Here is a 10,813-nt window from a genome sequence, read left to right as displayed (position 1 = left end):
TTACTTATTCAGGACCAGGGTAACATTTCAAGACCCTGGCTAAAGATTGTGGCTTGCTGGCTAGGGACACCTCCTCCTCCGAGTCCAAGAGAATATATGACAAAATTGCTAAATAGCTATCCTCCTTTTGGCACTTCTCTTGCTTATGTAGTTGATATCAAAGTTTTCCACTAAAAGAACAGTCCATATTTTTATATACTCAATTTCATAGGAGAAAGCGGGTCACATTTTTCCAAGAAAGTTCAATGCAAAGTCTAACTGAAAGCAATAAAGATGAATTCATCTGGCATTCTGTTTAAATGGCAGATCCTTTGCTGCAGCACTAAGTGAGCAGCTGAGAGTATCGCTAGGAAGCCATCATTGTGTTATTAGAGGAATCGCTTTAATAATTTCCTCCCCAAACCATCTTGTGCTTGGACATAACTTCCACATAAAGTCATGGATTTGTAGGAAATGAAGGGAGATCAAGAGGCAAAAAGAGGCCCAAGCAGGCAGCTCACTAGGTAGATTGGAGAGACCATGGTGATGTAAATGATTCAAACAGCCTGAAAGGCCACTATGTGGGAATTAGAAAAAGTATTAAGGAATTTTGTTTGATCAGCTCTAGATAAGGTTTTTATGGTGTTTATCTCCTTTGTGTATTCTCTGATGATAAGTAAAGGCTGAGCTCTGACGGAGGCTTTTCCCACAAGGAGCATCTCTAGGGGATCTCTCCTGTGTGGATTCTCTGATGTGCAGTAAGGGCTGAGCTCTGAGAGAAGTTTTTCCCACACTCACAGCACCCATAGGGTCTCTCTCCTGTGTGGATTCTTTGATGTCTAATAAGGGCTGAGACCTGAGAAAAGTTTTTCCCGCACTCACGGCATTCATAGGGGCGCTCACCTGTGTGGATTCTCTGATGTGTGATAAGGTGTGAGCGCCGAGTGAAGGTTTTCCCGCACTCCCAACATTCATAGGGTCTCTCCCCCATGTGGATTCTCTTGTGGTCGAAAAGCCCTGAGCGGCTACTGAAGCTTTTCCTGCACTCACGGCACTCGTAGGGCCTCTCTCCTGTGTGGATCCTCTGATGCGCAATAAGGGATGAGCTCTGACTGAAGCTTTTCCCACACTCACAGCATTCATAGGGTCTCTCTCCTGTGTGAGTGCTCTGATGCGTAACAAGGGTTGAGATCCGAGCAAAGCTTTTCCTGCACTCACGGCATTCGTAGGGTCTCTCTCCCGTATGCGTCCTCTGATGTGCAATAAGGGATGAGCTCTGACTGAAGGTTTTCCCACAGTCACAGCATTCATAGGGTCTCTCTCCTGTGTGGACCCTCTCATGCCGAACGAGGGTTGAGCTCCGAGTGAAGCTTTTCCCGCACTCACAACACGTGTAAGGTCTCTCCCCTGTGTGGATTCTCTGATGTTCTATAAAGTGTGAGCGGCTACTGAAATTTTTCCCACACTCAGTGCACGTGTTGTTTCGCTCTCCTGCGAGGATTCGCTTCTGGGCTGTGGTTTCCTTCTGAGTTTCCTGATAATTAATGGATTTACTCATTTTCTCCCCTGTCTTGTTTCCCTGCTCGCTTTCTGGCCTGGGCTCGCTCTCACAGGCTTTTCCCTCCACATGACGCCTGGACACATTCCCTTCGGATCTTTGTGATAATCCTGCATGTGGTTCCACTTGCTCAGCATCTTGCTGCTGAGGATTCTGCTCCTCGTTCTCATTCAACATCCCAGCACCTGCTGGGATAGAGGGAGAAATCTCAGAAACAGGGATGGAAAAGGGGAGAGCAAACCAAAATAAATGCTACAGAGTCAGAAAAAATTCAGGATCAGAATCCCACCAAATTCTTCACTGCCCAGGAGAGAAGCATGCATAAAATCTGTTTCTACACCTCATCTGGGGTGGGAGGTCAAGTCGGAAACTACTACCAGGGGTCTGTTGTTATGGGAAGGAAGCCATGAGCAATATCGGGCATGAGGATATGACTCCTGTTGGGAACAATCCTGAACTCAGAGAGCTAACAAGGGTCTTTGGAGGGAATTCCAGCTGTTTCCTTCAGGCACCCTCATCTTTTGAGCTGATTTAATGATTCCTCACCTGGGCAGGCATCCCTCCAGATCTCTCTTTCATATGAGCCCTGGACTTCTGGCACCCCTGGCTTTTCTCCTTGTTCCAGCTGGGAAATCACATCAACTTTGAAAACAGGAAACTCTGCTCAGAGAAAAGAAAACAAGTGAGATCAGGTGAGTTCATAGGAAATTTGTCACAATAAAATGTTCTATTATTTTAACTCCAGACTATTTTAAAGCAGTAATAGCCTGGGGCCACCTACCTAGGTCCTCAAATGTGTAGGATACTCTTCTTAATGAGGGATTTATCTATCCCCATGTCTGCTGGGAACACACACGGCCAGACACTGATCATTATTTTTAGTAAAAGTCACGGAAAGGTCACAGCTCACATGAATTTTTGTTTATTGCCTGTGACCTGTCTGTGACTTTTGCTAAAAATATCCATGTCAAAACCTTAACCTTAATCACATCTAAGGATTCTATCAAGTTCTGCCAAAAATTTAGGCATTTTTGAGCAGTTTCCAACAGTAGATGTTGACCAGCAGCTATTGTGTGATCCCAAAAGGGGCCTTCTTGGAATCTTTGCCTGTATGCCTCATACAGCATGGCTGACCACAGCATGCCAGGCCACAGGTATACTCTATCCAACATTCGTGAGGTAACTTTATCCTAGCAGACAGCATTGACAAAGCAGCCATAATTCTCAGCTATCAGTTCAACAGATCAGACAGCTATGTCAAAATCTCTGAAGAGTGAGTTTGCTCTCTTGAAGCTGAAGCGACTTCGGAATGGAACAATGATGGGAACGACAGCATTGATTACCTCAATTCAAATAGGGTGGTGTTGTGATCTTAGAACTGAGTCTAACACCAATTTGCTACATATATCAACTCATGTAGCACTAGATCAGGGTTATTATTGCCAAATCAAATTAAGACAAATCAATTACTCTTGTTAGAGTTGGTAAGGCAACCACCATCTTTTCATGTTCTCTGTATATCTATATCTTCCTACTGTATTTTCCACTCCATGCATCTGATGAAGTGGGAATTAGCCCATGAAAGTTTATGCCAAAATATATTTGTTAGTCTCTAAGGTGCCACAAGGACTCCTCATTCTTTTTGCTGATACAATCTAACACAGCTACCACTCTGAAACCTGTCATTTGTAGGAGTATTGCCAGCAGATCGAGGGAAGTGATTATTCCCCTCTGTTCAGCAGAGGGTTGGGGTTGGTCCTGCTTTGAGCAGGGGATTGGACTAGATGATCTCCTGAGGCCTCTTCCAACCCTAATCTTCTATGATCCTATGGCTGGGTTCCTTGCTGGCTGGAAGAGCAGCAGGATCATGGACAGCTCAGTGTGCGCTGGACCAAGCCCAGGGAGGGCTGCCAAAGACCAGGGGAGCTAAGAAACTGCTCCTGGCTGGCTGAGAAGATAGAGTAAGGACTGAGACCAGAGCCTAGCCAGACCATGCGAGGGTACTGTGATGGGCCCTGTTGGTCTGATTAGAGACTGAGCCCAAGGACGGCTGCTGAAAAGGACACACCAGCTGAGGGTACCGTGATGTGCCCCTGTTGGACTGTTATAGAAGACAGTATGTCTGGGAAGGAAGCCTTGGTTGTATGGCCTCATACTAGGGCCATGAGAAAGAAGGTAGAGACTCTATTCCCTGGAAAGGGTTTGTTTGTTTGGTCCACCTAGAGATAGTGTGGGTGACTCAGCCGGAGGGCAGAGTCACCCACATCGGCCTGGGGGCAGAGGGGCTCTTGCGAGAAGTGGGTGCCACCCCTATTCCAAACAAAAACAGCAGGCTCACACCCGATGACAAGGGGGCTCTCGCAAGAGGCGGGTGCCAACCCCATTATAGGATTTGGCTGGCAGCGTGGTATTTTGGGTAAGATCCAAACTAGTATTGATCTGTGTAGTGAGGTAGAGTGGCCTCCCTCTGGACTGGAGAGAAAGGGATCACTACACTCCCCCTGGTGGGCAGAGGCAAACCTGCCCCGCCCCCTGTCACCGGAAGTACCAGGGCTGGACAGGATGTATAAAGGGAGGGCTCAGTTGAGTGGGAGCCAGGGAAGGAGACGGACTTCTCCACGCTTCTGTGGCACCTGGGCGCTGAATCTGTGCTCTGTAGCACCCTGCCCCTGGAGGAGATGGACCCAGAAGGGGCGGTAACGGGACTACCATCCACTGTGTACCCAGAGGACTTGTGGATCTCAGAGATACCAAACCCCAGGGAGGTAGGAAGTAGCCCAGGGTCAGCCAACAACTGTCCGACTAAGTGGCTGACTGCTTCTAGGGTCAGCATGTTGCAGCTGGATCCCCACTGACCCAGTGGCAGACTACTCCGCCTCAGTCAGGGCCCTGGGCTTGGACGCAGTAGAATCGGGCAGGCCTCCGTTCCCCTACCCCTGCCACCTCACTCCTGGGGTGGCTGATGCCCCACCATAGGCCAGAAGGCCTGTGTGAATCTACCATCTGCCAAGTTAGGATGCTCCCACTCCCTCCAAAGCCCCAACACTGTGTGGGTACTCACCCTTTCCAGAACCCCTAGACTGTGTGGGTGCTCACCCCTACCTGAACTAAGAACTGAGAGTTTGTTGGCTGCCTTAGCCAGGAGGCTTAGCTGCAGCCTGCTCCCTGCTCTGCCCACCCAAAGGGTGAAAGCTCCAGATTGTGTGTGTGTTAGCTGGCTGCCTGGCCAGGAGGCTTAGGTTAGTCTACTCCCTGCTCAGCCCCACTCAAAGGGCTAGAGCTCCAGGCTGTTAAATACTGCCAGCCCCAGCTGAGGGGCTGCAAGGGGCTACCCAGTGCTCTGCCCTGCCTGAGGGTGGGGACAAGAACACCAGACTATTGTTGCTTGTTTGCCTCTGTCAGACGGACCCAGAACTATAGACTACTTACGGCTCAGGCTGACTGGTGTGACCCAAGCCCGAGGGTTACCATCCAATATGATGAGGCAGCGTGGCCTCCCTCCCCACTGGAGAGCGAGGGATCACTGCAATCTGGTAATGTGACTGGTGCTTTGGGGATCAGAAGAACATTTTGTATAGTGAGTAGAGTTTTAAGTAACTTCTCACTTTACCGGATCTATTTGCTGACTGGGAGCCAGAGCCTGGAATGCAGTAAGGGGGCTGTGTCATTTATTTTTTTCAGCTTCTTGACAGGAGCACAGTTTGTGGCTGGTTGGTGAATCGAACTACAGTGTTAACCACCAGTTCTGGGAGAATCTGCTCTTCTTTTTGCAGCCTGCACTGACCTTGGCATTTGCAGTGTGGGCTACCCTAGGCACCTCGGGTCACAACTTTCTAGAGCAGGACTGGACTAGTACTCCAGGAGGTCCACGAGTCATATCTGGGGCTGCCAGTCCCACTGATCAACTCTCCCTCTCCCTCCCAGGGCCTCCTGCATGCAGCGGAACAGCTGCTCAGTGGCATGCAGGAGGTGTTGGGAGGGAGGGGGAGGAGTGGGGATGGGGTGCACTCGGTGGAAGGGGCAGAAAGAGGTGGGGAAGAGGAGGGGTGGCGTGGGGATGGGAAGAGGTGGGGCAGGCCCTTGGGGGAAGGGGTGAAGTGGGGGTGGGGCCTGGGGTTGAGCAGCTGGCTTGGGGGTCCGTGAAAAATTTTAAATCAAAATGGGGGTCCTTGGGTTGCTAAAGTTTAAGAACTGCTGTTCTAGAGGATGAGTTAGTCGTACACAAGCTATTCAGCTGATTACAGCACTCAGACAAGGTGGTCTAATACTGCCTTCTGGCCATAAAATGGATGAATTTATAATCGATATGAGGAAGAACTAAGGGAAGATGCTGTTGTTAGTGTTTTGTTCCACAGGTTGGAATCCCAGCATTTCTCTGCATGCCTCCAGCTGTGTGCACTGTGCCAGCTGTAATTGGACGGGGGAAGGATTGGTTGCAGTAGCATGGCAGAGCTGTGACTGTCGTAGGAACAGAGGTGCATGTGGACCGAGTAGGCCTCCTTTCAGGGCTCAGTGCTGTAGGCTGTCTTAGTAAAGGTGCACAGAGTGTGTTCTTGCTACGGGTCTGTCAGTAGTTTGGTGGCATACATGCTAGTGGTCCGCAGGGCCCAGTGAGGTTAAAGGGGTGGTAACATTTTGCAATTCTGAGATATTTGACACTGTGCGATGCTGCAGGGGAGGGTAGAGTGGTATTGTATGTGTCAGTGGCATGTTGGGGTGATGCTGAAACAGGGCACAGTAGAGATGGCATTGTGGGGGTAAAATAAACCTTAACTCTTAACTTCCCCTTCCAAGAACCGAGGGGACAGGAATCCTTACCCAGCGAGGTCACATTCTCATAGTTCTCCTGCATGACGTCTCTGCAGAGGGCTCTCTGAGCGGGGTCTAGCAGAGCCCACTCTTCCCTGGTGAAATACACCGCCACCTCCTCGAAGGTCACCGGTCCCTGAAAGAGCAAGAGTCCCACACTCAGGACCTGCTGCCCCACTCACAGCTCCACTATTCATGACACCCCAGGGCCAATTAATTGGAAGTCTAAGGAGGCACAGAGTCCCACCCTGCTCAGAGCATCCAAGAGGCATCAGGGTGAGGGGAGAAAAAGAGTCCCACTTCCCTCCTAGCAGACAGAGGCTGGCAGGGTCTTCACACTCATCACACAGCTAGCCAAAGGCTGATGCAGGAGATGGACCCCTACAAAGCTCCAGGCCCCCTGGTAAGAATCCCAACCTCCTCCCCATTGCCAGCAGCCAGAGGGGAAGGGATGGGGCATCTCCCCTAAGCCCCTCTGGTCAGTGACTCCTTCATATCTCAGAGCAGCCTCCACTTCATAGGTTCGTGCTCCAGCATAGCAGTTTGGGAAGTTATCCCAGCCCAGTCCAGGGCTTCTCTTTCCTGTTCCACAGAGAAGGAATTTCCACCGTAACCCCCAGGGTCCGTTCCTATAATCTAGTCCCCAAGTAAAAACAAGTTCCAGCAGGTTTGTCACCCACTGTTCCCCTCCCTTTCTGCACCCTGTGCACAGGTGCTGACTTCCTTTTTCTCTTCCCACCCACCTGCCACTCTCCACCCTCCACCAAGCCCTTCCTAGCTGTTTGGCCGTTGGTGCCTATGACCCTGTGTATTTCCTGCCCCCTCCCATCTCCAGATTGAACTCCCCAGAAGTTCCCACCTCCTGTGTGTTTTCTGCCCCCTCTCTCTCCATCAGGAACCCACCAGCAACTCCCTTGGGATCCCTACCTGAGCCTGCTCTTCTGCAGCCATTTCCCTTCCCTGTCTCCTTGGAGGATGGGGCAATCTGGAGCTAAAAGGGGGTGTTATTCTGCAGCCTGTCAGGGTGAGAGGGAGAACTGGTGAGAATCCAGAAGGGACTTTAGTTCATTCCACATCTTGATTCCACCTAGCTCCTTCCCTGCAAATAAGATGTTCCAGACACTCATGCTGGGAACATCATCAGTCATTCTATGACTTTATTACCGCACATACACAAACCCGTCCCCATCAGGACTGAACCTGCTGAGACATTTTCCAACCCTGTCATGCTCCCTGAGGGCAGCATGTTCCCCCTGCAGCACGGGAACTAAGCAGAGGCAGGTATTGGACAAAGTCTGCTCAGTGCAGGTGCACTAAATGAAATGCAATTTGCCGGAGATGCGAAGGATCAGAACATTGTACCGGTGTAAATGGCCTCCAAGTCTGGAGTGACAGGAACAGGATGAAATTCAATAGTACAAAGTGCAAGGTCACACACAGAGCGTCTAATATTAAGAATTTCTGCTACAAGCCGTGGCTGGAAGAGACAGAGGAGGAAAGAGACCTGGGTGTGTGGGTGGATCACAGGTGACGATGAGTAAGGCTCCATGTTTGTCACTCATCTCTGTGACTTCTGGAGAGGCCCTTGTAGCTGGCCCGGGAGCCTCCTGAGCAGCTCGGGCAGCCCCTGGGCCAGTCGCACCAGCAACTGCTGGGGCAGTCTTGGGCCCCCCTCCGCCTCCCAGCAGCAGGAGTTTGGGTGTGGGGAGGCTCAGGGCTGGGGACTGGGGTGCATGGCAGTGCTTACCTGGGGAGGGGGCTCCCCGGAAGGGTGACAGGAACTCCTCTCCCTCAGCTCCTAGCTCCACATATTGCCTCTGCCAGCAGGCACTGCCCCCACAGCTCCCGTTAGACACGGTTCCCAGCCAATGGGAGCTGAAGAAATGGGGCTGGGGGCAGAGCAGAGGCAGTATGTGGAGCTATAAGCTGGAGGTTGCCACTTCCCTGGAGCAAGGTAGGAAACCTGCCCCAGCCCCGCCAACCCTCACCCCTCCAGCACCCGTGGAACCCCCAGGGCCACCCTCCGCAAGTTTTAGTCAGGGGTATATAGTAAAAGTCATGGGCAGGTCACAGGCCATGAATTTTTGTTTCCTGCCCATGGCCTGTCCATAGGGTGACCAGACAGTAAATGTGAAAAATCGGGACGGGGGTGGGGGGTAATAGGAGCCTATATTAAAAAAAAACCCAAAAATCGGGACTGTCCCTATAAAATCAGGACATCTGGTCACCCTACTTGTCCATGACTTTTACTAAAAATACCCGTGACTAAAACGTAGCCTTAACTATGAGCCACCAAGGTCATGTGGCTGTGAAAAAGGCACATTGAACATATATACGCATTGCACATATAAATAGCTATTCGTTCCATCAAAATAGGGACTAATATGCCAGTGTGAAAATATATTTTAAAAAAACCCTAAAACATTTAAACTAATTTTTGTCCTCAATCAGTATCCTGAAATTGTTGCTGTATTGTTAGCCTTAAAATCAGCTGTAAAAAAATAATTGTGTCAACTTTCATATTATGTAGAAATTCAAACTACGTAATGAGTAGCTTCCTGTTTTATCTTCATACCTGGCATAACAATAAATTCTAAAGTGCTAAAAGAAAAGAAAACAAACACTTTAAACTAATTAAAATAATAAATTAATTAATTAAAAAATAAATGAACCATTTAATTTAAAAACAGAAAAAAATCACTCATATGCAAATAAGCAAACTCATCTAAACAATAAGAAAGCTAACACACTTGCCAAAAAAGTGCATTAAACAGTGTGGCAAGTGACAATATTAACTCATGTTCAATCAATAAACTTTCAACTAAAATAAATGTTTTTAAGTGTTTGCCAAAAGAAAAGTAAAACCAAAGCCTCTGTGAAAGAAAGAAAGAAAGACTGATCACTATTTTAATATTAAACAGTAAAAAAAAAGTTAAACACATTTAACCTTTAAAATCAATACAACAGGTTACCAACAGAAAAGTGTGAGAAACACAGATAAACACTACAGCAGCTCCCTCCTCATTCAAAATTAGAACATATTCAACCCAGCGATCTCGTCCCATTCATAGCCAGTCTGTATCCACTGTCCCATCTCTCATTCAAGGTCAGTCCCAGGTGAAGCCCACTGTATCCTCTATAGACCTTCTGCCCCCCACCCACTGTGGCCATTTTCAGTCACCCATTTGAAGGTGCCTGACGGCTCAGCCTATGGACATTTCATCTTTGTCTCACCCTGTTTCACACCTTTCAGGGGCTTGTTCCTTGCCCCAAAGGGAAACACACCAGTGAGATCAGGATTCGCTCTGAATCCACATCAGATGTCACAGCAGGAGCGAATTGGGCAGTCATGGGGCTCACCCGGCTTCACATTGTTCCACAGCTTCCAGGTGCACATTGGGGCTGGAGGCCATGATGCCCTGTCGCTAACATAGTTATTGGTCTGAAATCTCCCCATGGCTGGTCAGAGACAGACACGTACCTGTGTTGCTCCCCAGCTCCAGTCGCAGCATCTCTAGGGGAAGGAGAGGACGGGAGAGATGAAGATTCAGGCCCTCACACTCATGGACAAATCCCCACTGGTTATTAATGTAACTTCTTTTAACTACAAGATGGTGACACAGAGAGCCTGATAACTCAGCCGCTGCAGACAGAGCCAGCCCCACAGAGCTACTCCATGGGGAAGGGTGACCCACTGAGCTGGGGCTGCGAGATGGAGCCCGGGGTCAGTAACATCACTAGAGACCCCGACTCCTCCCCAGGGCCAGGGTCGCTCTAACCAGAGGAGACGCCACCCCCAGACTCCAACTCACCTTTGAATCCCAGCAGCACCTCCTGCAGGTGGGCGCTTTTCAGAGAGAAATCGCTGAGTCTCTTCTCCAGCTCCACAAACCCCGGCTCCGGCTTCCAAAATGTCCCATCCTCCCTGCTGGGGAAAGGAGGAGGGGTGAGAAATGAGCCCGATCCCCATGCCAGCAATTAGTTACTGTTCTCTATTAAGTCCTTTATTGTCATGATCAGTATCATTCAAGGGGAGAACACCCCCGCCCTCACACACGATTATGGCCCCTGCTATTTCTACCTATTGTTCCCTTCCTTTCTCCACCCTCCTTTCTCCATTTTTCTCTCTCCTCACTGTTGTTGTGTCTCTCCTCTCCTCTCCGCTCCCTCTTCCAACCCCTCAAAGCTTCACTCCCGCCCCCTCCCTGGTCCACCAGTGACCAGCCACGGAATATTGAATGTTGACATTAGAGTGTCCTCATGTCAGCTGACACGCCAATGAGATCAACAGAGGGCAGGGGAGTTCACTCCTGTCTGAGCCATGGCATCAGCAGACCCTGAAAGGCGACCTTGTCTCCGTTCGCAATTGGGAGGGTTTCTTTGTAGCCAGGAGGGCTTGACACTTACTTAAAAAAAAATGGAAACCTGAGTTTTTGCACACTGTGAATAGGTGATGTGGCCACATAA

General features: G+C 49.5%; 1 protein-coding gene and 1 long non-coding RNA gene across 2 annotated transcripts; both read right to left on the bottom strand.

The window, feature by feature from the left end:
• Positions 1-2,192, bottom strand: LOC144258318 (uncharacterized). The gene is made up of 2 exons (XM_077806802.1): positions 2,084-2,192; positions 1-1,725 (listed from the first exon to the last, which is right to left on the bottom strand). Exon 2 carries the CDS (start codon positions 1,712-1,714, stop codon positions 701-703), a length of 1,014 nt encoding a protein of 337 aa, XP_077662928.1. The 5' UTR covers positions 1,715-1,725; positions 2,084-2,192; the 3' UTR covers positions 1-700.
• A 5,082-nt stretch (positions 2,193-7,274) lies between these two features.
• Positions 7,275-10,272, bottom strand: LOC144258347 (uncharacterized). The gene is made up of 3 exons (XR_013344685.1): positions 10,159-10,272; positions 9,828-9,860; positions 7,275-7,362 (listed from the first exon to the last, which is right to left on the bottom strand). It is a non-coding gene; the product is annotated as an uncharacterized LOC144258347 (long non-coding RNA).
• Between the last annotated feature and the right edge of the window lie 541 nt (positions 10,273-10,813).

Source organism: Eretmochelys imbricata, chromosome 28, assembly GCF_965152235.1.
Source record: "Eretmochelys imbricata isolate rEreImb1 chromosome 28, rEreImb1.hap1, whole genome shotgun sequence".
Taxonomy (NCBI): domain Eukaryota; kingdom Metazoa; phylum Chordata; order Testudines; family Cheloniidae; genus Eretmochelys; species Eretmochelys imbricata.
The sequence above is the reverse complement of the archived record's forward strand: the minus strand, read 5'-3'. Positions and strand labels throughout refer to the sequence as shown.

Excerpts from the sequence above, each read along its gene's own strand:
- LOC144258318 (XM_077806802.1), bottom strand. The coding sequence starts at position 1,714 with ATGTTGAATGAGAACGAGGAGCAGAATCCTCAGCAGCAAGATGCTGAG.